General features: G+C 39.0%; 1 protein-coding gene across 2 annotated transcripts in view; it reads left to right on the top strand.

Annotated features, from left to right (window-relative positions):
• ULK1 (unc-51 like autophagy activating kinase 1) overlaps positions 1-26,218 on the top strand; it is a 68,602-nt gene extending 42,384 nt beyond the window's left edge. The window contains exons 9-28 of one of the 2 annotated variants that reach the window (XM_075217184.1): positions 433-491; positions 1,416-1,498; positions 2,896-2,946; positions 3,352-3,440; positions 5,810-5,978; positions 10,027-10,084; positions 10,305-10,391; positions 10,622-10,744; positions 10,861-11,012; positions 11,147-11,230; positions 13,011-13,273; positions 13,681-13,874; positions 15,238-15,353; positions 16,744-16,881; positions 17,045-17,232; positions 20,238-20,416; positions 21,483-21,601; positions 21,862-22,019; positions 22,360-22,495; positions 23,510-26,218. In XM_075217184.1, the coding sequence (XP_075073285.1) occupies positions 433-491; positions 1,416-1,498; positions 2,896-2,946; positions 3,352-3,440; positions 5,810-5,978; positions 10,027-10,084; positions 10,305-10,391; positions 10,622-10,744; positions 10,861-11,012; positions 11,147-11,230; positions 13,011-13,273; positions 13,681-13,874; positions 15,238-15,353; positions 16,744-16,881; positions 17,045-17,232; positions 20,238-20,416; positions 21,483-21,601; positions 21,862-22,019; positions 22,360-22,495; positions 23,510-23,565 (2,502 nt within the window). In that variant the 3' untranslated portion in view covers positions 23,566-26,218. Of the gene's footprint in view, positions 1-432; positions 492-1,415; positions 1,499-2,895; positions 2,947-3,351; positions 3,441-5,806; positions 5,979-10,026; positions 10,085-10,304; positions 10,392-10,621; positions 10,745-10,860; positions 11,013-11,146; positions 11,231-13,010; positions 13,274-13,680; positions 13,875-15,237; positions 15,354-16,743; positions 16,882-17,044; positions 17,233-20,237; positions 20,417-21,482; positions 21,602-21,861; positions 22,020-22,359; positions 22,496-23,509 lie in introns of both variants that reach the window. The other variant, XM_075217177.1, reaches the window with a different exon arrangement.
• Positions 26,219-27,376: the final 1,158 nt, after the last annotated feature.

Genomic DNA, 27,376 nt, shown 5'->3' with positions numbered 1-27,376 from the left:
AACTCTGCTGGTCCTAGATTCACTTGTGGATTATAATCCTAAAGACAAGTTAAAACGTTTTTACCTGAAATTTAGTCATTGAATATTACTTGGGAATTCCGCATAAATTTAGTGAAAGAGAGGAAAGAAGAAAACCGTTAAAGGAATGGTGCCTCACTGTAGGTGTACAGCTGGTAATATGTTTACAGGTATTTCTGTTATATGAGGTTAAAGATAGCACATTATTCTCCTGCTGAGACCAGCATCGTTGCCCACCTTCTTTTAAAAATAAAAAAGATTTTGTGGCGATTCTAAATCTGAGCATGTGGTTATGGAGGTGTTACACTGGCCAATAGGATGAGCTGCTTATCGTATGACTATGATAAAAATAATTTTTCCCGACCCCAGACATTCTGAAGTCCACCTGTGGTTAAAGTTTCCTTCTCTTTTTAGGCCAGCAGCCCTCAGGACCTTCGTCTCTTCTATGAAAAAAACAAGACCCTCACACCCAAGTAATTATTCTTCCAACATTACTGAGTTTTTCCATTGACATGCTCTCTGTTGACACCTGTTGATTCTGTTCTGAAGTTCCAAGCTAACAGCGAGATGAGCACTAGTCATTTGGCACTCTATAACGTTTCTTAATTAACGCTACATAACTGCTAGTGCCAGGCTCTGACTGAAAGGCCTTTAATCCCTGCAGCAAATGGGGCAGGTTATTTGAGGAAACTGTTTAAAGGCTGGAGAGCTTTATTGTGACCAAGAATAAGCATTTGACTTATCTGTATTTTTTCGAGGTGGTGTAAGGAAAGCGAGCAAGTAGGGTATTTAAGGATACATGGTACACACTCCTATAATGACCGGGCATAGTTTTTACAAAACTATATTAAATCATTGAGTTTTCTTAAAATTAGCGAGTCATTGCTGGCACAATTGCCTCATGTGATGTATTGCTGTAAATGTAAATGCGTCAGGGTTTATTCACAGATTTTATTATGTCTACTGAACCATGACACCAGCATTCTTTACTCGGTATGATAATACTGATCATAAGACCACACCAATACTTTGTATACATGAATAAATTGATTAGCTGTCATCTTTCAGACTTCAGTTGAAAGACGACAGATAATCAGGACGTTATTTTTGTCACCCACCTCACAACTTCTCTCCCCTAAAAATACTTTACAACCACTGCTCACACTCTAGTTTAGGAGTGTTGAACAATAATACCAGGGTGTCTGCAGCTGTTAAATTTAAACCTGGCAAACACGCTCCCCTCTCGCTTTTCGCTCGCACAGACTGCTCGAATCTTCTGTTCAGCATTTTCCCTATACTGTGACTCCTCACTCTCCCAGTGCTCGTCTGAGCAGCTCTGCCCTCGTCCTTCTGTATGTGATGTTTAACTGCTGTGTATGTGTGTGTTGATCTTTCAGCATCCCGCGAGAAACCTCATGTCATTTGAAGCAGCTCCTTTTGGGACTTCTACAGAGGAGCCAGAAGGACCGAATGGACTTTGGTAAAGTGTTTAAAGCTACTTTGGACATTAATGTGTACATTAACATTTTATCTATCGCTGAGCTAGGTAATAATATATGCTAAATAACTCATGTATTTATTCTTAACTAAGTCTGTTCAGCATGCTGTCAGCTCTATCCTTAAAAGAAAACTGACTTTACTTAGAATTGTGTCCTCATCCACTGCCCCAAAGCAAATGTGAGAGGGGGAACAACCACACTGCACTGTGAGTGGCAGAGATATACGGTTCCCAGAGGCTCCTGTCTTCAGGTTATAGGAGGGCTCCTGGAGGAGGGGTCACTTCCCCTGTTTACTACATCAGTGGAGGTTTGTCCAAAACTGGACCTTCCCTTCCAACTTTACTTTGTAACAGAGCTGTAGTGGAGCGCCAGGTTAGGACCGAACAATTTAATTTCCATAAGCTTATGTGCACATATTAAAGTACTTCTACACTCGACAAAATAATGTGGTCTTTTATTCTGCCAAAAAGGCTCCACTGATTTCCACTAAATAGCATTCAAATATCTCTCCACCCTTAAGGCCCACAGAATAATTTGTCCTGCACAATGAAATCCTGTTTGAATGAAAATGCTCTAAAATCTCAGATAAAGTGTTTGTGTCCTTATGTAAATGGTCCTTTATATTTGTAGTATATTTCATGTTGTGTTTATTTTTTAATAAATACATAGGGCCTCATTTACAAAACACCCAGGGCGCAGCGCAGAATCCGCTTCGGTGGAGCTAGATTTTCACCAAGGCACATGAGTTCTCCGAGTAAGATGGTGGCACATGAAGAGGAGCACGTGTTTGCATTGGCCAAGGGCATATCTTGGGGACATTTCTTGCTTTGTAAAAATGGTGCACAACCAATTTTACTCAGCAAAACACTGAATTTTGCGCCAACTCTGAGTGGCTGTTGATTCTAGTACTGTATACATTTAATGGTATGTGAATTGCACATTCCAGTTTCACTTCGCAGGAAACATACATTTCTAGATGTACTTTGCTCAAAATCTGTCACTCCTAATAAATGCAGTGCTGATGTTCCTTTGCTTTCATGATTAATTTAAGCCAGACATAAGATTACACTGAGCAATATTTTAGGAGAAAAACCAAAAGGTTGAATTGAAGGAAAGCAGTGGTTATATAGTGATAGGAGGTTGCACTTTGACGAGACCGTTTTGTACAGTTCAGATTGTTCCGCCTGCCCACAAACCGCGGCACAATTGTAGTTTGTGGAGGCCCCTCCCACAGGGGAGAGTAGGCATGGACCTTAGAGGCCACTGGACGGACTTGGTAAATTAAGTCCAGTGTATGAATGATTTGGAGAAGAATAATAAAACCTAGTGTACTGAGATATTTGGCATTTTCCTAAACTCTCACTTTTCTTCTTTATAGATGAATTCTTTCACCATGCGTTTTTGGATGCAGGCTCCTCTATGAAGAAATGTACGTATTACTTAAACTGCTTATCATTACTCTATCAAAAGTAAGGTAGATAACAAATGTACTAGTTATGTTTACTCTTTACTTCTACCAAATGAAAAGTTATATGTTGTGCTTGTTTATGGTGCAATATAGGTAAATCTACTTATAGGTGTTATCTTTTGTGGTTTCTTGCTCATTTCAGTGAGTTGGGTTGGTTATTTATTAAACATAATTGTGTATCCACAGCCTGTCTCTGTAATTCTGCATATTACAGTACTTATCCTGGAAATTTGGAACCTCTCTCTTGACAGTGAGGTCAATGGAAGATCTTTGTTATTGTACTGCTATGCATGTGAAGGCTTTGTTTTATGGGGGTAATTTAGTTGCTTATGGAGTGTGTTGACATGTTTCTCTATCTCTCCCCAGCTGCACCTGTGCCAATGCCCTCCTATCCCAGTTCAGGATCCGGAAGCTCTTGCAGCAGTTCCTCTACGTCACACTTGGCATCTCCACCAGTAAATACATTTACCGTCTCTATATATAACATACAAGTGTACAAAAGACCTCCGTCATATCTCTATTAGAGCAGCCTCTGTCGTTTTACACTGTCCAGTAAGCAATGTATAAAATTACTCACATTACTTTCGCTCTCACATTAATAATGTGAGAGCGAAACAATTATATACAGTGCACACTGTGTAATATTGTGTAATATTACTGTGCTCTTCACATAAGACATCATATTTACATTAAAATAGATAAAAAAAAAATATTTTTTTTTTTACAAACCTCTCATGAGTAACCACAGGAAATGGCTGTTGAGCTGGCTACACATTGTCCCGATCCTGCTGTGTTTGGCCTGATTGGATAAGCTCCAGGGCCAGTGAATACGGTTGGAAGATGACCGCACACACACACAGAGACACACACACACACACCAATGAGCTTCTTGATTTCTTTTTCTTTCTTTTTTTATTCCTTCTTCAGTTTTTTTATTGAGTTTATATCATGACTGATGTGAGTGAGTTATCTGTACAGCGCTGCGGAATTAGTGGCACTATATAAATAGCTGATGATGATGATGAAAAGGGGTACAAAAAATAAAGGATTTATGGCAAAGGAAAGGGAGTAGGTCAGACATATATTAACATTGAAGAGTGTACATACCTCAAATAAGAAATCCACGTCACAAATCTATCATAATGTAAAGTATAAAGTTAAAGGATAACTGAATCTACATTGGAGGAAGTCTGTACCTCTGCCATTTCATTAAATTAAATTAAACAAAGGAGAAGAGGCGCTTGCTGTGTGCTTCATACTGACGGTCTTCATCTCATTTGGATTTTAGCTTTTACTTTAAAAATGTAACTGAGGGTTAAGAGTTTTCCAGGTCTGAGCCGTAGCTGCTCATTTTACCATGAGTAGGTATCCAATTATAGGTTTGTCCTGGCGCAGCCCTTGTGGGGTGAAGTAATGAACCAGAGCAGTCTCTGGATAATGTTAATGGAATAGTGTGAACATTATTTTCCACATAGGTCTTAATATTGGGCAAGACAAAAAAATATGAAAAATATCCCTATTCATTGCAGTTATGCCAAAATAGCTTTACTACATTGCCAAACATTTTATGAAGTCTAACCGGCAGAAGACAGATTTATATGACATTTCTGTATGGTTAAGGCACTTGGAGATGTAAATGGGCTTAAATATGTTAAATATAGAAATATATTTGCTAGTGTTTTGGGTGAATAAGAGGCCTATGTCCTTCTCCCAGTGTGTTATCTAAACATGTAGGAGGAATTATGTTTTTGAACCAGAAAGTGACCATATCAATGGGGAGTATTTACGTTAGTGGTGTATGAATTTTAAATTGGCATTGGATTTGCAAGGAAATTAGAGAGCAATTATTAAATAGTTAATTTTAGTGATGTCACGGACATTACAATTACTCGTGTTTAAATATGAGCTCAAGCTGGCCAGACCTAGCATTGAAAGCTGGGGGATGAGAATATTATTATTTGATACATTTTTTGGAACACTTTCTATATAAAGGAAACAGGTGAAAACAAAAACAATAAGCATTAGCAGACAAACAGATCGTTTTCTTCAAGTTTTCCTTATATATAGGGGAAAGGGAGGGTAAGTGAAAAGGGGGAGCAACAGGGGACAGGTACAAAGCATTTATAAGATAAAAATGAAACAAATTCTATGGATGGGAGAAGAGTAAGGTTGGCAGTTCTGATCTCATTAAGGATCCAGATGAGGCCTATTATAGGGATGGGGAGGCAGCTGCAGTATTCTACATCCACCCAAGTGTTTTTAGCCACAGGTAAAAATGAATCTCTGATCATTTTCTATGTTACAGTGTGCTGATTCTCCAAGCTTCATTGATAGGAATAGATGATCTTTTGTAGTGTGCAGGGAATTATTATTTCAAATAGAGATAGTGATGGAGAAAAATCTAGTTTGTAATTGGCAGGGCATAGTCTTAAACAGGTACAATATCATCATTCTATCTGCTGCTATGCAGTCTAACCACAAGACCTCATAAATAAACCATGACTTCAAAAGATCTTTCATCAGAGAAATCAGGAAGGGGGATTTACTTGACTTCAATCAGATTATTATCAGAAATCCTGTGTTTTGGGCCACACGGTTGCCAGTAACATAGCATTTGAAGCCAACATTGTCTATGCTAGGATATTATTTTTCTGTCCATATCACCCATTCCTGTTATTGAGGCAGTGCAGGATGAAAGGCCATGAATTAGACTAGCGGTAGATCCCTGCAAGCCTTAAGAATAGCTTGGGAGCTGTACACTATTTGTATGATAGTAACATCATTTGTGGCTTCTATAACTATTTTTTTTTCAACACCCCAGCAGTCCCTGGGAGAAATACAGCAACTGCAGGAGAAAACCCTGGTCTCTCCAATCCCTGATTCTCCAGGCTTTCTTCAAGTATCAAAGGAGTCGGGTGGAAGCAGCAGCAAAAACTCGTCTTGTGACACAGATGATTTTGTCATGGTGCCTGCACAGTTCCCAAGTTCCCAAGGTTAGTTTATTGAATGCAAGAGCTAGATACTATGAAGCACTAGTGTGTGTGCGTGTGCGTGTGCGTGTGTGTGTGTGTGTTTGTGTGTGTGTATATGCACCCTTTTGAATAAGTTATGGTTCAGTAATGACTTCCTGGAAAGGTCATGGGAGGGGTGGTGTTAGACAACCTGTGGATCTCCTGTTTTTTTGTTTCCATTCTTAACAGTATCTTATAGTATTGTGTTCTGGGAGCTGTAGTTCAGAAACATGAAGCGAGACCCAGACTGTGTTACTGTGGAATAGTCTCTCAGTTGTTGTGGTTGAGTGGTCAAGTTTTCTCTTTCACGTAGCACAACTATACTATAAATAATTGATGTTAGTGGACATCCTTCTAAATCAACATTCAATGGTTAAGTTCATCATTTCTTTCAATAATTTAATGGTTAAGAGATTTTATTTCTGCCTGATGAGATATGTCCCGGGCATGTTTGAGGCATAAGACACCACACCAAGCAGAGGCTGTTTGCAAAAAAGCTTTGTTTAAATGGAGCATTTACAAAGCAGCTGTCTTGCCCTTGCTCTTGAATTCCCTTCTCACCACTACATGTGGTAAATGTAATCTATTTCAATAGCTGTGAAGGAAAGCAATGTGTTGTGATGGGCACAGTATAACATTCAGGCTAATATAGGACATCGTCTCCATTTATTATTTGTCCACAATTGTATCTAGAACGTTTATTCCTTTTTATACACCTTATGCTATATTACACATATGCATGATTTTCCTATTTAGTTGATGTGGAACACAAAAAAAGCTTCTTCTGTTTTTTTTATTCATTTATTGCTCGGAATATATTTTTCATTCACCCTACTTTGCTAATTTACCCCTCTTTAATACTGCTGCCACTATATGTTAACACAGATTAACCTTTAGATTCAAAGATGGTGTCATTTTAAAAAGGGTTGTTTTTTTTTTATCAGATAGCTTAAATTTGATTCTCCCATTATTCCAAGAAGCATTTTGTTCCTATGTCAATCATGCTCAAAATATCGAAATGTTGGACTCTTGGGAGGTTGATGGGAGCTATGGAATCCCGTTAGCGATGCTCTGTAAAAAGAACAGGTCTTGTGTGTGTGGAAGTAAGGATTTCTTTATAGTTTTCCATCCACTATGTCATTTTTAAAGGGATGTCTACCTTTCGGATGAGGTGGGAGGGATTTGTGTTTATCAGCTTGGAAACAGAAAGGTGTTTAAACAAGCCCCTCTTCCTGTAAACCAGGGTCTCTATAGATTCAGCTGCCTGATGTTTATTCATCAGGTATTCCTGACTGGAGAGCTTGGAGATCACATTCACTATGTCAAATAAAACATGTAGTATGTCATATCATGTCATCATCATGTGTCACCTTCCTTATCCAATGTTGTGCTGGTTTCTCCTGTCAGGGATGCCTGGAAAATTCCTCTCCAATGCTGAACACCTTTTAATGCTTATACCAAGAACCATTGATTATTTTTTTTATTATTATGTATAATAAATGTGTGTGAATATCAGGAGCAAAATAACTCTATGGCTTTGGCTATAGAATTGGCTATTTTGTCATGTGGAACCTTCACTCCAATAAAGTATTGTGTTTTTAACTCAGAATGTGCTTTAAAACTCCAGGGAAACATTAACTAGCAGCCCACCTCGGTGCTTTGTGACAGTCATTCTCTAAATCTGCTTTCATTTCAAATGTGGGCACTAACAGCAGTTCTGATTACCCCAAATAGCTCATTGAAGTGATTAGTTGGAGGAAATTGCCAGGTGATCAGCATACCTGTCTTGGTTTGACATTTGTACCAAGAGACTATGATGATGTAATTAGTGTTGTGTAGACTTTTTTGCCGTTTCTGCAGTTATAATGTTGACGCTATATAACTAAAGGTTAATGATTATAGTTAGAATGTGTTTAAAGACAAATCTTTGTCGTGTTAAATTTAGCTGTCAGTTGCCGAATATTGTCGATTTGCAAAAATTGCTCTTTAATAAATTTACCCCCTGATATCTGTCTACTCACACAGGGCTTTCCAGGAAGACACCTTGGGGTAAATTTATCAGACTGCGGGTTTGAAAAAGTGGAGATGTTGCCTATAGCAACCAATCAGATTCTAGTTTTCATTTATTTAGTACATTCTACAAAATGACAGCTAGAATCTAATTGGTTGCTTTGGTGGACAGCTCCACTTTTTCAAACCCTCAGTTTGATAAATTTACCCCCTTGTGTTTTATTACCTTACCTGAAGAGACAATGTTCTTGTGTTTGTGCACATACTCTCTCTCACGGGCCTTTCTTGAATTTTAATATAGTGTAATCATTTTCTAGTAATAAAATATCTTTGGCGTTGTTTTATTTAATTTGTGGACATGAATATACAAAAAAGAAAATGACAAAGTGCAGGCAAGAATTCCCCTAGATCTGCTCATAGTCTGTACAGAGAGATGACATACAGTCATGTGGAAAATTAAATACACCCAAATGTGTTTTTACATATGAGTACCTAATAAACAGTTATCTAATCAGCACCAAATTTTAAAATTTGATAAATCAGTCTCATTTGACAAATATAACTAACGTACCAAGTTTCAGCTGTTATTATTATTTACAAAAAAAGCCAACATGAAGAAGCCATGTGTGAAAAAGTAAGTACACCCGTACTGTCTCCATAGCAATAAAGAAAGTACTTTGTGCCAGGTGCTGCTTACTCGAGTTCTTCCACCTCTATATAGCAGAGTCTTTGGCAGTTTAGCCTAGAGCTCTCAGAGTTCTGTTAATACCATGCTGATGAGAAAAGACATGTGTAATGATATGTGATGAAAAGCAATTGTTAGTGCTCAATAGTCAAGAAAGATTCTAAGGCAATTTTCACACAATTTCAAGTCCATCATTCTACAGTGAGAAAGATTACTTACAAATGGAGAACATTGAAGACATTGGCCAATCTTCCCAGGAATGGGTTACCTAGAAAATTCACCTAAAGATCAGATCCTAATTACAAAGAACTTTGAAACCTACATCCAGTGATCTACCGGCCAACAGGATAAATGTTAAAACTTCATGACATTACCATAACAATACAAACTGATCAAGCTTTCATGGAAGGGTAGCCAACAGAAAGTCTGTCGTCTGGAAAAACACAGAGCAATAATGCTTATTCATCTGCACAAAACATAAGACTTCTGGAACAGTGTCCGGACAGTAGAGACAATATGGGGTCGCTTGGCCTTAATGCACAACATCATATCTGGTGAAAACCAAACATGGAGTAACGCCACAAAAACCTTATAGTAATCGTCCTGCATGGTGGTGGTGATGATTTGGGGTTGATTAGCAGCCACAGAAACTGGGGACCTTGCCATCTTTGAATCCACCTTAATACCAGGGTATAATGATTATAGGCATACCAGAAAATCTATAATGGAATGGCTGAAAAACCAAAGAAACAAGGTTCTGGAACGGCCAAGTCAAAGTCCAGACTTCCACCCTACTGAAATACTGGGATAGGAACCTTAAGCAAGCTTATAATAAATGCCCTCTGACCGCAATGAACCAAAACCGTGCTATTACTGTTTCACTGTACAAAGTTCCTCCTCTTATAATGTAGGAGACTGATACACTCATACAAAAAAATGATTATGTCAAGTTATTGCAGCTCAATATGTGTGTCTTCAAGCTACTAGATCATAGGATGTACTCCACTTTATGGAACAGGCTCCTTTATGAGACTTGTATTTTTGTTCAATAAATAATGAGAAAGTAAAATATGTTATTGGGTTATTTGCCACATGAGATTAGATTTATAAAATGTTAGAATTCGATGAGCACTAGATGATTGTTAAATATGTCCTAATATATAAAAGATTTGAAAGATGTTGTACATATATGTCCACATGACTGTACAGCTTTGCCTAGCATTAACTGTTGCTTGTATTAGGCAAAATGAAGTAAAGACCATTAGATGTTAGAATAGCTTTAATGTAGTCAGGCTTATATTAGATTTAACTAACCATCTCCTTTTGATGTTCAAGGTGATAATGCAGAAGCTAACACAAGCAAGCCTATCCAGGACACATTAATGTATAGCAGGTAAGTTTATTGTTCTTTGAATTGCGGCAATGTGCTATTCTCTCTTGGTTGTAGAGTCAATTAATTTGTCGATGCCAAAAATGAATAAATATAACAATTAGCAACGATCAGTATGTTTTATTTTTTCTAAATGTGCCAAATATTCAGATTTTAGGCCTTGGTATTTTAAAGCTAATGTTCTGTTTTATAAAGGTCTTCTGACAAACTTGTTTCTTACCAGCTCGCTGTTGACATCAACTGGCCTGGAGAGCAGAGCTCGAACACCTTCTCCTACACTTCCATATAGCTGCTCCCCGAGCCCATCCCGGTAAGAATAACCACAACTTCCAAATATACAGCAGGGTAAATGCTGAGCACAAATAGTTTCTGGGATTACTATTAGCAATAAATATTGAATATGTCCTTTGGCAAACTCAAGAAATCAACTTCAACTCTTAAGATTTTTGTTTTATTGTTCAGTATTGTACATTTCAGCAATGTTCTGTTTTAGAGTAGTTAATTGTCACAGCTTATAGTAATTTGGATTCTCTGTTCTAGACTGTCTCAGGCCTCAGGCAGCAGGTATGGCCAGTCGGGGCCCATTCCTGTCCCAAGCCAAATTCACAATTATCGGAGGATAGAGCAGAACCTGCAGTCTCCCAATCCCTACACACCACACAGGTGAGGATGGAACACGTCTGTATTCTAATACAGTTCATCAAATTAATTTCTACAATGCAGCAGAGGTACCTTATAGATTGTACAGGATTATATATGTTTGGATGGGTTTCTTTTAGATCTGGCATGGTGCGGAAGTCCAGCAGTACTAGTCCTCTCAATTTCATCAGAACGGGAACATCTCCTCCCTTCCCTGTAGAGAACGCCTCTGCGCCTACAACAAGGAGACTCTCCTTTGGCGGGGCAAAACCGTACATTCCCTCTCCACAAGGTAAACTGCTTACTTGGTAAACTGGCTTTGATCCCGTTCCTGTGTAAGTCATTAAAGGGTTTGTCTTTTCATCCAAGCAATCTGCATATTGTATTTCATTCATCAAATACATTTTGTTTATATTTATGTCACAGTGGGAACTATACCTGAACAACCCGGGCAGGACATCAGTAGAAGTCCAGGAGGAGCAGAACCTAGAAACAGGAGCCCTGTATATGGTGAGTGTAGCATGAATGTTGATGTAAATGCTATTCTAATAAACGCTCATATCTCACAAAATATTATTTTTTTCTCATGTGTTCCTAATTACTATAATCAGAACATAATAATGACCATTTCAGATGTAGCCTCATTTATCCATATTGACATGTGGGCACACTAATAGGTGCCCTGCGTATTTGAAGATTTGTGAAAATCGGTCATATTTTTTATGTAGCTTAAGTATCACAGTTTTATTTGTGTTTACTTATTCCATTTAGACTAGTTTTATAGTAAACATAGGTAGTTAGTGGCCAACACTGGAACAACTTTTTACATTCACTTTTTCACATTAGAAACACAAAATACATCTATTGGAAGTGCTAGATAAAGTTTTATTGTGTTTGGTAAATGGTAGTTAGTACTGTTTTAATGTTATTCTGAGTCACTTAGTGACTCAGTCCTTCAGTCACGCATGCACATGCACATTAGTTGTCAACACACACTGGTGTTTATCCAGTACTAGGGTGGAACAGTTCTTGAGAGATTTATTTAAGGTTACCTGAGTTAAAAAGAAATATAACTGACCCAATTCAAAAATGATTAGAATTAAATGAAATGTAGTATGCATATCAGGAAGAAAAAATCTAATTAGGGCTCAGCAATAGGTGGGCTTACTCTGCCATCATTTTAGGTTACCAGTGGGTATGGGGGTTTCGCTGACTGTAGTGACTTCTGCTGGCACAGCTTGGCTAAAGCAGTCACTTGCCAACTGCAGGTGTTAACTCTGCATAAATGATCCCTATTGCATCTGTGTATGTGTAAGACTCTACATGATCATTGTTTATTTGTATTGCGCCACAGATTCTGAGGCGCCTTATATAATGATACAGATAAAACATATAAGAACAGCAAACATAACAATGAGCATAGATAAGCAGAAAAATAAATTAATGGATGTGGTTAACCGTACAAATCACACGGCATACAAAAACAATTCAGCACAAGACATGACTGGGACAAGCGAGGAAGACAGAGGCTGGACAGACAGGAGACATAGGGTAAAGGACCCTGTCTGTAAGCGCTTACATTCTAAAGGGAGGGGGGTAATGAGAGACAATGGGAGCAAAGGGGACCGTCAGTGTAGTGGGGTCCACTATGGTGGAGATCTGTGGCAGAGCACGGTCCTCAAGTAAGTACTCTGAAGGCTGCATACACATCCTAGCTGAAGGGTATTTTGGGAGGTGGATCAGAGTGATAAGGGCCTCTGCAACTGCCATGTCATACTTGGGTCCTTACTGGGGAGCAGTGACCCAGCACCAAACAGCATCATGGCTACTCTCAATTCCAGGCTACAGTGCTGGTGTAAGCCTAGAGCTAGGGTATGGAGAGCATGCGATAACAGGTCAGGGAGCTGACCAATGTAATGGAAGAGAATGGTAAGTCTCCCCAGGTCATCCAGATCATAGGTGGAGAACAGCTGAAGTCCAGCTTCAGAGCACCAGGGTCCTGAGTGTAGAGAGTGGACTGGGCCACAGCTGTCATGGCCTGCCAGGAACGAGCCCAAAATGTCTCAATCTGACCGAGACATGGCTCAGAATACCTGAGCAACAAATGGATTCTGAAATGGGGAGGGGATCTCTGATGTAGCATCTGCTGGCAGGACTCCTGCTAGGATACATCTTGACTCATGAATGATCTAATATTAACTTTCAAGAAAGCAAGATAGCATAAGTTATCTAAATGAAACTTTGTTTCCACACAGCAGTTATTTAACATTATGTTTTATGTGTCTCCCAGGCATTCCAGTGCCTACACAGAGTTCCTGTGGAATGGGTACCCGTCTTCATAGTGCCCCAAACTTGTCTGACCTACAACCATGCCGGCAGAAAATCAAGAAACAATTGTCAGATCCTGTGATGCCCAGAGATGTTCACACACAGCCAAGTCCCCCCCAGCAGATTCACAGTCTACAGCCCAGCCGACCTCTCAGGTCCTCCCCCAAGTTGTCGGAGTTCATGCAGAGAAGTCCCCTTCCTACTATATTGGGCTCGCCCACAAAGGTGAGAAGCATTCAGAAAAGTCAATGTGTAACTTGAACCATTCTTGACAGTCATTTCTGAGCACAATCCAGTCTAAAAATGTGTTTGATTAGGCTTTCTATACACTCATTTACCAGTGATAGTCTTCTATTATGTTTTTCATATACCCCCAGTGAGAGTAGAACAGATAATATGTTCCCCAGCCCCTGACTAAGACGTCATTAAAACCTGGCTTCAGGCTGTTGTGGACTCCAGGGTTCTTTTCTGCTTTGCAGCCATTGACCATGGTTTGATCTCTGCAAAGCTCTTATGTCTGTACTATATATAATTATTCTGTTTTGTTTCACAGACCTACAAAATTAGTAATGAAAGTGCCTGGTCCACATGCCAGGTTACTAACTGTTCCATATCCTTTCTTTCCATGGCAGAGCATATCACCATTTGAATTCCCCAGGGGGACCAGCTCCCAGAACCTGTTGACTCTCTTCACTCACCAAGGAGTGATGGTTCCTCCCACTCGGAACAAGACACTTCCAGACCTGAAGAATGTGGGCCAGTACCAGTGTCAGCCAGCCGGCCTGGGACTGCGTCCTGTGGAGGAAATGAAGGGTCCTTTTGGCAGGTATTAACATTTAGAGTCTTATTCTGGCTACACACATAGCAATTTTGTACATTAATTTGAATGTTTTGACCAAATAGTTCCAAAAGAATCGAAGATGGCGGGAAACAAGTCATACATTTGAATTGTAGTCATTATCGGCTGAAAATGCCGTTGGCCCTGTGGCCGTTATCGTTATAATGTGTATGACATTGGCTGACCACACTAATGGGGCCCCTCGGGACCCGCATGTTGAGCTTGACCCCCCAAATGATAATGGACATTGAGCCAGACATTTGGCAATGAAGACAAAACATTGCATGTGTGTCAATCAGCTCAGGTGCAAATAATCTTTGTTCTCTGCAAGCCATCAGTACAGTATTAACGTTTATGTAAATGTGCTTGTGTGTCACTAAGATTGCTATCAATATTATTGCTATGAATAGCAGTGTTTATATGAACTCTTATCAGTGTCCTGAAATACTGTTATCACTGTGTAAATGGCCACATGTTGTCAATAAGTACATACTATTGTTGAAAACAACTTGTTTTAAAATTAGACTTTATGTCCTGGAACAAACATGAAACATTTATGAAAGGCAATTAATAGGCCTTTCATAAAGAATGTAGCAGATCAGAGTTTGTCAGTTTTAATTTCTCATTACAGACCGTAGCACTAAATCTAAAATATAAGTTGATACAAAATATTATTTTACTGATAATCCCTTACAGAACTTAAAACATTTGATTTCATTGTACACTTGTATTGTAGCTAAAACTACCCACGTACCTCTAGGCTTATCATTACCTTTATCTTCAGTGGTTGGAGTGCATGTTGTCCTCAGCTTAAACCTGGCACTCACCCCCAGGGCCGCCATCAGGGAAGTACAGGGGGTACTGTTGTACCGGGCCCGGGCTCACCAGGGGGCCCGGTACAACAGGACAACACATACTTACCTGGGAGCCCGCTGTCTTGCAGTCCGCTGGTCTCCGCTACTCTGTCTTCAGCCTGGCTGTCACCGTGACAGCCAGGCACCAGAATGCGGTCGCAGGGGTGGATGAATCATTCCCCCTGCGATCATGTGATCTGCCTGTGACAGATCACATGATGATACAGAGTAGCGGAGACCAGCGGACTGCAAGACAGCGGGCCCCCAGGTAAGTATGTATTGCGTTGTTGCTCATGGGGGGGGGGAGGCGCTCATCGGGGGTGAGAGCGTACTGGGCCCCATGATTTCTGAAGGCGGCCCTGCCCCACATTATGGTGTAGGGCAATATTCTGTACTAGTTACTGAGATAACCAGGCATGCTGATCTTGTGACTTTACTCTTTCTATTTGAGATGTTGGGCTCCACCATCTAAGCATTTCTTGTCTGGTTTGTTGCAGGTCTCTTAGCACCGGAAGACTCACAGATCTCCTGCTTAAAGCAGCATTTGGGACACAGGCTACCGACATTGGCAGTACAGATAGTCTCAATGCAGAAAAGCCCATGGAGGTAGCAGGTGAGCTCCTTACACACTACATAACCCTGTGGTTTATGTCACTAAATATATGTCCTCATTTCACTGTCTGCTAATTGATTGTCATTTTATTGTGCAATAAAGATAAAAACAACCACCCTGTTATGAATAGGGCTACTTTTACTGTGTTTTCCTTTAAATGTTCAGTATAACATGCTCAATTATTCTGCACAGAGAAACATGTTCATTTGCATATTTATATATATTTCAAGTACTGAGACGGGATATATTGATAGATCTAGTCATGTAAAATAAAAATAAAAAACATACTCAGTGGCAGAGATATCATAACTGGAACAATTGTTTGACATTACTAAAAACACAGCTCTTTTACTTACGTACAATACGAAAAGGTCAAAGGCCTTTGCACAAAGCACCATTTTTTACAGGCTTAGTTTAGTTTATAATCTATTGGATTTGTGGGCCAAGAAGTTTGTACTGATGGGAGGTGTTGGGCAGATTGGTGCTTTGCTTGCATATTATGGATGAAACGCGTGAATGTGCAACTCTTTTACCCACATGCAAAACCAAGAATTAATTTTACATGACCAGAATTTTTTGAGTGGGAAGAAGCATTTTAGGGCATTCCCTGTTTTGCAGGAAGCGCGCAGCATCTTTTACTACCTGCAAAATGTTCTTGATTTTCCTTCCATCTCTGACTTCTTGGGGTTGGACATCATCCTATACTTTCAGTGGGGGAAGCATTTTGCATCTTTCAGTTGCTTTTCTAGGCACTCTCCAAAAACTTTCCAAGGCAGAGAAGTGACATGTTATAAAAACAGTCCCGTCCTCCCCTCACAATAACAATATACCAAGCATTCTGTGTCCTCTTGGTGGATTGCCACTTCCTCCCCGCTGTCATTGTAAATGTTTGGCATTGTCTGACAGATGAGGTGTTGCTATAAATAGGTTTTCAGTGCATGTACTGTAAAGGCATACTGATACGGCTTGTCTGTCCTATTACTTCTTAAGAGTGCTACATATCGCTGTTGCTATGTACAACCAATATTTTGACTGGTGACCAGTCAGGCATTATGTGATAAAACATCATACATCCTCTACACAGTTCAATGACAAATACCACCAAAACTCACTTTTCTATGCTTGACTTGCGTTTCTACAGGAATATCTATTAATCTGCACAGCTTCAAGATAATAACAATAATCAGAAGGCCTTATAAAATATTCCATGTTTACATTTGCACATTACAAGGTGCTTCCTATTATAGATCACATTTTCTTGCTATATTTTTAATTTAATAAGTGATTGCAAATCAGCATTGCTACATATCTGCTATCTTGTTACAGCACTAGTTTTGCAGTCTGCATTAGTGTAATTAACGAATCAGTAATCTGTTCTTGGTTCATACAGCTCCCTTAATTGGTTTTGGAGCAAATCTGCATTATGGTGCACAAGGCTCCATCAGCCCAGCTCCAGTTATCTTTACTGTGGGTTCTCCACCCGATGGCACAACTCCACCCCAAACAACACGGACACGGCTGTTCTCAGGTAATCCTCTGTCTGTGATTTTACTTATCAAACATCACATTTCTATATCCCTCCCCCTCCTCTCTTGTATTCTGTTTTTTTGTATTTTTTACCTATATGGGTCCCTCTTGCATAAGTCCCCTTTACATGTTTTGCCTTTTCTTTCCCACTGTTTTCCTCTCAGTTGGGTCATCCAGCTCTCAGAGCTCAGCTGGTTCATACACTGGCAGACATCTTGTGGTTGGCACTGGTGGTGAGACATTTGAAGCTCCATCAAGCCTCAGGTACGCATTTCCTGACACTGGGACAGCAAATGCTGAAGGAATTGTGATGTTCGAAGTGCCCGAGCTTCCGGAAGAGACTCTCATGGAGGTAAATACATTTCTGTATGTTATTAGGATTGGTTATATGAGGGATTAATAAGGTTATTCCAGATACTATTTCCAGACTACATTTACATGGGCATTTGACAGTTAACTGTTCCCAACATAGAATACTGGGGAAAAATGTAAGTGGTAAATGACTTTTATATGACATAATATAGTTAGTTTTCTTGTCCTTCCTATTAATAGACATCATCAGAGAGAACTTGTGTTTCCTGTGCACACCCTGTCAGACTAAGCACGTAATGTGTACATAGATCCAAACCACCAGGAGTTCAATAACAAGTCACAAGAAAAACTTTCCATGTTTAGCCAGATTCATGGGAAACCTTACAGACTGTGCCCAGTCTGAGTGCTCGCTCGGCAAGCTGCCGCAGGAGCACATGATGAGCAAGTAGCTCATTATGTTTGGTCAGGTGCTGAGCGGTGAAAACGGTTTCCACTCATCTGTAAGGATAGAGCAGTTCTAACTTTCCATCTCTATCAAAACCATTTTAACAAACTATGTGTGATCTGAACAAAAACAGGAAAGTTATAACCTAATACCTCTGTAGGAAATCGTACAATCTTAGGCCGTAACTGCAGCCCCCAACATTCACCTCTGGGCTGTAGATTTGCTCATCTTGCCACACTCAAAGCAATTGCTGCTTTAAAAACAAGGGCAGCGGTACTATGTAGTTGTTCATACATAGAGAATAGAAACAGATACTGAAAACAACAGGGATAGAGACAAATAATATTATATACCACCAGCCACATTGCCTGTGCCATTACTGAGCTGTATAGGACACAGTCACACTGTGCAACACACAGCAAAGTTCAGCTTATTTTTTATTGGTTTAAATGAAAAAATATATATCTTCCTTGAGCTCTAACAAAAAACTATATATAACCTTAATAATGTAATTCATGTTTTGTTTATTTTTTTTATATGTTATATTAATACAAAAAGTATAGTTATATGAAAGTTGATAAGCTGAGATTTTAAGTAGTTTTTAGTAGTGTATTTTGAAAGCATTAATGTACACCCATTACAGCAGTTTGCCTCTTTGTAAGCACAACCCTGCCAGTCAAATAATACTGTGTTCGTTATTCAGATAGTGAAATTATAACTATATAACGAAGGGTGCCGCAATAACACAGTGGCCAATTTTGAACAGCTCAGACAGGCACGAGAGCTGATTGACTGGGATACTCTCTCACAAAAATGGGAAAGTTAAAAAAAAAAAATGAATAAGTTTTGTTGCAGGTATATAATTTATGGCAATGAGTTCTAGAAATAAGAAAAGACCAGAATATCTAAATAAGAAAGAAGTAAAGGTTATGCAGGAACAGAGCATTTACATTGATAGATGCAAGAAAGCAAAGAGAGACCATACTTCAATAGAAGAGATCAGGCTAGCAAAGACAGAAACTGAGAAATTAATTGCTAAATATCTATAAATAGAAATAAGTGTAAATCATAAAATGAAGACATTTTACTGGAAGTTGAAAGAAAAAGCAGACTTATTAAATCTGTTCTTTTTCTATGCGTAGCCATGCTAGGAAACGTTGTGCCACATTATTCCATGCGCACCAGTACATGTAGTTGTAACTAGATGAAGATAAAGAGACGAGGCACCTGGACCAGGTGGTAGTTACTGCTCAATGAGCTGTGTTCTAGATAAACTATTCTTTCTTATTTATAGATTACTACATAACAGAATCATAACATAATATTTAAAAGGGGCACAAAATCAAACCAAAGAAATTACAGACCAGTGGGTGGTGGGTAAAATATTTGATGGGATAATAAGAGATAATGTATTGGTTAAAATAAACTTTTAAAGGACGGATTATGCAACGTGTATATGATCAGTTCCTATGAGGAATTAAGTTGTAACATTGATCTTGGCACCGATATGATTCATTTGGATGTTGCAAAACCATTAATAACAGTTCCACGTAACAGATCAGTATATAAGGTAAAAGCACAGGGACAAAAGCGAACATGGGAAGAAAAGAGGATGTTGCAGAGGATGTTATACATAGAACATATTCAGATTGTGGTAATGTTATTACTTCATTATGGAATAAGTACTTCACACCAGCCCAATCATCATTTTTATAAATTATAGCATAAAAGGTCTGTGATGTTAATAACTTAGTAATTAATACAGAACAGGAGATTAAGTCATTATAGAACAACGCAATAAATAACAAAGTGAGCAGATAATTGGCAGATGAGGTTCAGTGTAGAAACATTTAGATCATGGAGATAATTATGCCACCTATAAGTGAAATGAGATACAATTAGGGAGATGTGAAATAGCAGAGGACTTGTGTATAGTAGTACACTATAAGCTGAGAGTGTCAGACGGCTGCATGGGATCCATAGAACTAATGCTCAACAAGCAATTGTCATTGTATAAATCCCTTGTTAGACATCATATTAAATATGGGGTAGAGTTTTGGGGATCTCTGTGTAAGAAAGACACAGCAGAACTTGAGAGGTTGCAGATACGGGATTCTCTATTAATAAAGGAAATAAAGAAGTTAAATTCTAATCAAAGACTTCACACATTGGGGCAAAACTATGTAACGATGAAAAAGAAATAACACGTTTAATTATTATAACTTGTAATCTCTGTTGGACACCTTAAATTTAAATGTGCGGGACTCATTAAAAACTTTTCTATGTTATTTCAGCTGCAAAAATATAATTTCACAGATGAAAATAAGTCATTTGATTTTTCTAGTCTGCCCATTATTCTACTTAATTTAATACTCAAAATGACTTCATCTAGTTGTAACATTGGTTTTCTCTTAAAATGTAGTATCTGAACCGTTAATTCACCTGCCCTTTATATCAGTGTGGCCAAAAGAATCTAGAAAATTGTGCAGTTTAGAGTTTTTACAGTAACTAAGCACGAAGTCAGAAGTTTTAATTGTAAATGATGGTTGGGTGAGTCTCTCATTTGCCAGTAATAAATCTGGAATTGTATTCCTTTGCAGCAAGAGCACACTGACACACTGCGTAGCCTACGCTTCACGCTGGTCTTCGCCCATTCGGTTATGGAGATCGCCAACCTCAAAGGGGGCTCCATGGATGTGAGTGCTTATGTCACATCTGAGTACCAGATGCAAGAGAGTGTTGTGGCCGATCAGATCAGCCTGCTGAGCCGAGAGTGGAGGTGAGCTAGTTTGTTACAAGAAATGTTCAAATTCTGAGCAAAATAAAGCAGGCAAATGTTATTGGTGTTTTTGTCAAGATAATTTTATGGTGTACCCTTCTTCCATCAGTTGAGTTACAGCTTAAGCATCTTTTAATGTTGGCACAGTTGACAATGTTATGCATTTTGTTTGCTTGATAGACATGTAACTAGTGCATATGAACCAATGGGATGTGTTGTGTCTGCTTCCGCCAAGACCACACAGTGCTCTTAATAATTGCACACTTTAAAGTGTCGAATTAGTACTTCAGAAACGTTACCAGTAGGCACATAATTATTCTAATGTGTATTAAAGCTTATAGTGGCAAGAAAAAATAGTGTGGTCTTTTAAAAAAAATACAAAGTAGCATAGTATGGAAGTAGAAAATTGTAGTAAGAATAAAAGCTAAAGAATATTGGTAGGGATGATTAAAATCTTTTCGGTCCAATTCTTTTATGGAAAGTGGTACATATATAATTATCATCACCATTTATTTATATAGTGTCACTAATTCCACAGCGTTGTACAGAGAACTCACATCAGTCCCTGCCCCATTGGAGTTTACAGTCTAAATTACCTAACATATACACACACACACACACACACACACACACACACACACACACACACACACACACACACACACACACACACAGACTTAGACAGACTAAGGTCTATTTAATAGCAGACAATTAACCTACTAGCATGTTGCATCATTCTGTGTGTTTCACCAAAGCCTTATTATCATCCAGACAATTGTTTATTCTTATTGGAGACATCACAGCTCTGGTCTCTGCATTGGTTACAGTTGTTCAAACTGCAGTTTTGTGTTGCATCAATAGCGAATTAAAATACTAATTCATGATTCAATAAACCAAAGAGGCTTTGGTAAAAGAAACACAGACGGAAGCTAAAATAATGGAGTGTATATATATTTTTTAAACGATATAGTGAAAATATCTATTCAATAACTATATTAGGTATGATTAGTGTAGAAAATATGAGCTCCAGCATATAAAACCCCATTTGTTATACATTTCTTATTAGTTATGCAGAACAGCTGGTTCTGTATCTCAAAGCGGCAGAACTTCTCTCAAATGGGCTGCAGACTGCCATGGAGCATGTCAGGACTGGCAAACTGTGTCTCTCGTCTACTGTCAAACAGGGTAAGTGTTTGTATATACACTTTATATGTGTGTATCCTCCAATAATATAGACAATAATGCCTCATTGAACAGCCAGACACTACGTGCAGGAGGATCTACATGTAGAACAGTGCAGAAATAAATGATTCATCCCCGATTTGTTGGTTACCGTATTACATCACTGACATCTCATTTAATGCACAGTGCTTGATACTCTGCCTGTGAAACAGTGGTAGTATGGACAACTACTGACAGTGTTATTTGGTGTATTGCTCTTGTAGTGGTGAAGAAGTTGAATGAGCTGTACAAATCCTGTGTGTCTTCCTGCCATTGCCTGAATGTACGGCTCCAGAGGTTCTTTGCTGACAAACAGAAGCTGATGGATCGAATCAACAGCATCACAGCAGAAAAACTCATCTTCAGCTACACTGTCCAGATGGTGAGTGGAATCAAAGCCACATATTCCATATTCAGACTGCTGGCTACTCCATAGCTGCTTATGCTTCAAAATCCCAACCCACATTGTAGTCACAAGTATATATGTATGTTCCCGGACTCTGAACAACACTGTATGGAGACACATGAAATGTAATGAGTAATAGTCCATTTCATTAGTTAAATTAATTAAGTTTAGTCATAGATGCTATAATGATAAACATTACAGATCTATTTTCTGTTTTGTCTATAAATGTAATCCTCTACATATATACTCGTCACCTGCTGAAACCAAATCCTCTGTCCTTAGTCTAAATCATATTAACACTGTCTTGTGACCGCAGGTGCAGTCAGCAGCCCTGGATGAAATGTTCCACCATCGGGAAGACTGTGTGCAGCGATATCACAAAGCTCTGCTTCTGATGGACGGATTGCTGAGTTTTATGACGGAACAGGGAGATATAGAGAACATCAGCAAATGTAAGTCAGCTGTTAATTACCTTAGGTACCCGGCCCGCAGAGAGACTGGCAGGGAGATGTGGTGTCCAGTAAGGTGATATGACTGGGGCGTTAGAAGATACACTCTTGGCCTCTCTTGTGTTTTGATTTCAAGGAATCATGTACACAGAATATCAGAACAGAAATGATGGCATTTGGTACCACTCCAAACTAAAAGTGCTTGAGCGATATCAACATTGGAGGTTATTAATAGGAAATTCTCAGTTTATGACCAGTAAGGGGGTATTAGATCAATGAATGTCTGGTGACTCATGACTAAGTATACACTTTGATTTTTTTTTTGTCAGCAGAAAGGAAGCTTTATACTTTATTAATTGTGTTCCTTCTCCCACCCAGTGCTCATCCAATTACATTTTACCAGAATATAATTAATTGTATACTCCAAGAGCTCTCCCAATGCCAATGTTTACAACGTAACGGTAGGGAGTATTTGACTGTCAGTGATTGGCGTCAGAAGATGGGGTTTTGTGTCCTGGGGACGGGTGTAGATGTGGTATTTACGAACTCCTGAGAGATATCACTGCTGTATATGGTACAGCGGATTATAATTCATGAGTAAAGGGAACCCTTATATAATTAGCTGTGAAAGATAATTTTTCTTTGTCAACCTCTAACATCACTAGTTATGAAAGATATATTTTACTATGGTGGCCATGTTAGAACATTCCTCATCTATGCCAGAGAGCTACAAATAAAAAAGGGAAACTAAATAATTAATACTGTAACCTAATAATTGCACATTATAAGGAATAATCAGACACTCCCCACTGTGAAATATTAGAATAATAGAAGTCACTTTGGAGTTCCATGACCTGTATAAAGAGATATAGCTACCGCCTCATGCTTGTATATGGTCACAGCACTCCTCAGCTTCATTTAATATTGTCATATTGCACTATCCCATGTACGGTATAATTATATCAGATTATGATTTACACTACTTATGCTATAAATGTTTTCTTTCTTTCCTCGTAGGTAAACTTTGTATAGAACGACGACTGTTTGCACTACAGGGCAGCATTTGTGCATGAGCCTTTGTCCCAGCCATCTTCTTATCATGTTTCCGGTTTACTTTGGAAGGAAAACCTTATGTGCAGGGTTTCATGTCTACATCGTACTTTAGACTCTCGGCCATCAGATGAATCAGCGGTATCTGCACGGAAAGTCTAGTGTATAGGGTGACCCCTAACTTATGTCTTGTGATTCTCCCTCGCCAATAAATGTTACTTACTAGCCCCCTATTTGCTGGAATCTCCCAAGAAGGACATGGCTCATTTTCAGCATGGATAACTTTTCTGGCACATTTGCTGGATTAATCGTGAGTGCTACAAGGTCATGACAGTAGGACACCTCTCCTATTCAAGATGACATACAAAGTTTGGCACCAGAATGCAATTTGGCACCTGTGGACAGAGTGCAGCTACCTGTAAAAAGGATATTGCAGCCAAGCCAAAGTGGAAGTTTGATCTGCATGGTGATCTAGCAGAGGTGGATAAAACTATCATTCTACATTAGAAAGATGGGATGGACCTCTGCTCAAAAGCTGGATGCACCTTGCTTGTCATGGGTTTCTTTATGCATCTGCCCCTTAGTGTGATTGTCTCCTCATCAGCTGGTCCTGGATGCTAGGGTTTGTATAAATCACTGTATAAGCAGCCTGCACCTTCCCTTCATTAGACTTTCTGCAAACATCACTTTAAAGTTTCTTTTGCACAATTCCACATAAGTGAAGGTCTCGCTAATGCTCTCGGTTGTATCTAAGCCCTGCTCTCATTTACTATGACAATGTATGACTAAGGAGGATAACATGTATTCTGCACAAATTTCAACACCCACCAAGGAGTAAAATGGCTAATCCCAATATTTTTCTTGCCACGACTTGGCGTTACCAAGACTTTGCACTCAATGGAACCTCTCTCGCTGGCTCTAGATCCTCCCAGCTTCAGGACTAATCCAGCGATATGAAAATACTAGGTTGTTATTACCTGCGGTGTGACCCCTTATAATGTGTTTTTTCCCCTTAGATGGTTACATAAACTTAACCGTCACACACCTTGGAAACTCTTCAGAGCTTTTTTTCTTGACAAGTTATTAAAACTTCCCTTAGAGTTTCATTTAACAAGTAAGTTATCTTGGAGCATAAACTTTTTAAAGAGCGAAAAGTTGCATCCTCTGGTAGCAAATGATACTGTTTCCAGGCGACAGACAAGAGTGATATAGTGCAGTGGTGATCAGTATCATTATGATGCATGTTCTCTTTAGATTTTATCTTGCACTTTATTCACAATGAAGATTTGAGAATGTCAACCAAAAGACATACAAAGAACATACTAATAATGCCAGTGCATTAAGGTGGGATGTTTTTCTCAGAATCTGGCTTAAGGTTAAATGAAAGTTTGACAGGTTGTTATCAGCCAAGGTTACTTCTCTTATCTCTTTTCCTTTTGTACTACACTAACAGTGTATATACTTTAGTGTACATAAAATATATATATGTATATAATGTAGATTTTGCTGTAAATTGCAGTAAGCTGTTGATGTCCCATATTCGTTGTTGCATTGTCTTCCTCTCAATAGAGAGCTTCATTTTCATTTGTGGGCTCTTGCTCATCCACTCGTGTACAACACAGAAGAGATCCTCAGATTGGAAGTACATTTGTGCCGGCAGTACCATGACACCTGGCAGAATTGTGGACCTGTATAAGGATGTTACATTCTGAAAGGCTGCTGTCACTAGCATGGAGATATTGCCATATCAGAGCTCCCATCCACCCGAGCACATGCAGTAAGTTTCATATAAGGATTTGTCTCAATGGATCCATAAAAGACTTGTGAGATTTTATTTGAGTGAACTAATTGGCCGTAATAAGAACCCAGGAGACAACATGAGACCGAATCATGAGCTAAAATCTTACTGCAAGGATGGACATAATAAACTAATTTGACGGTGGAAGAAATGGGATCTGATTGGAGCTGCTGTTGTGTAATGAAAGGACTCTGCTAAGATCCGGAAGTATTACTGCATAACTCATGGTTTACAGGTCTTTGTAAGCAGTTGGTCATGTTCAGAGAGTCAACAATTACACCTTGACTAAGGTAACATTACCTTGTATTGTCAAGCAAACCTGCCTGATAATTATAATCAGAATACACATTGGCAGGTTAAATAGTATTTATGGTGTTACCTCAGTTTGAGGGTGAGGGGCCAGTAGGACCCCAATAGGTAAATAGCTGTTTAATAATGCAGTGGGTAGCCATGCTCGGTAGAGCCATTCATTGCAACCTTTTCATTTTGACAGCATACTGTTTCTCAATACTTGAAATTTTAATGTTTTTGGTCAATAAACATTAAACCCTGTGATGACGAAAGAGACCGAGAAATTGATCAGTTTTCCAGGAGCAAAGCAATTGTTGCTGTTAGATATTAGAGTGCCTCTGGCTATAAGGGTTAAGTAGCTAGATTTTATTTGCCATTAGCTGGATTGCATTTTTTATTACATTTTATGTTGTTTGTAAAGTTTCTTCAAAGATTAAGTATTTATTGCGTGTTAGCCAAAAATACAAAAAAATCGAAATAAAAAACAAATCTGTAATGTCCAAATAGTAAAAAAAAAAAAAAAAAAGTGCCCTTTTAACTCATTTGCTACAATAGTCCAAGAGACTATTGCATACGCAGGGAAGTAATACTCTTGATGAAGTCTCTTAGCTTTGAGACTTGTAAAGGATAATCGAAAGTTATTGTTCTGTTTTTTCATGCGTGCTTTAAGTGTGATGTGTGAATAGGGTTGCCACCTTTTTGTTAAGTGCAAAACTGAACAGGTACAGTATTATTGCAGTGGAAAACAACGGTGTGCTGTGCTGTGACTAAAAATACTAGTATAAGAATTATAGAATTATGGCAAAAAATACTGTTCAAAGCCCATTTTGATGAATGCAGTGTAATGGAAAGCTGCAATATGGTGACCTTAGTACAATAGTAACCCCAATGCAATTCAGAACCTATTCTGGTTATCCAGCACCCGCTCTCCCAGTATAATACAGAACTCATTCTTGAGGGAACAGAAAACTACTTTGCAGACCTTATTCTGATAACTTTCCTGTAAAATCTCCACTAGTTTAGTGACCAACTATCTCCACCCAATGCAATGCAGAGCTTATCTTGCTAACACCCCAGTACAATGCAGAGCTTATCTTGCTAACACCCCAGTACAATGCAGAGCTTATCTTGCTAACACCCCAGTACAATGCAGACAGTATTAAGGACCGCTCTACCCACAGTGCAATGCAGAGCTTATTATGGTGACCACTTCCTCACTAAGGAACTTGTTAACCCTATTCCTAGACACAACTAGGCTCTCATGGCCAGAATTGACACCTGGGTTCTATTGTACTGGAGAAAAACTTTGTGCCAATGGCATTAGTTGGACATAAACATAACATAATATGGGAAGTCAGGATTTTTTCCTGAAAAGTTGGCAACACATCCCGTGGTGCAATGTTGCTGCTGGTATCACAGATGTGCAGCACACCCATTACAGCCAATCAGAAGAATGATAACAGACTCTATGATTCCACTGATAGGCAGGTGTCAGCTCACTGGGTGGTAGTTAGGTTTGTGTCTAGTTCCCAGCTTTATTGATACCTAGAGAGTGAACAGGGAACTCGACAATACCTCCCAAACCTGGACTGTCCAGGTGAAAACGGGACAGGTGGCAACCCTATGTGTGCGTGCCCACAAATGGTAATTGTGTGACAAAACTTTGTATTTTAAAAGCCTTATTATTTCAGTGCAGGGCATTGTTTTAGTATTTCTGGCAGACAGCTACTGGTTGAGCGATAGGT

The sequence above is a fragment of the Mixophyes fleayi genome, chromosome 1 (assembly GCF_038048845.1).
Source record: "Mixophyes fleayi isolate aMixFle1 chromosome 1, aMixFle1.hap1, whole genome shotgun sequence".
Classification (NCBI taxonomy): domain Eukaryota; kingdom Metazoa; phylum Chordata; class Amphibia; order Anura; family Limnodynastidae; genus Mixophyes; species Mixophyes fleayi.
The sequence above is the reverse complement of the archived record's forward strand: the minus strand, read 5'-3'. Positions and strand labels throughout refer to the sequence as shown.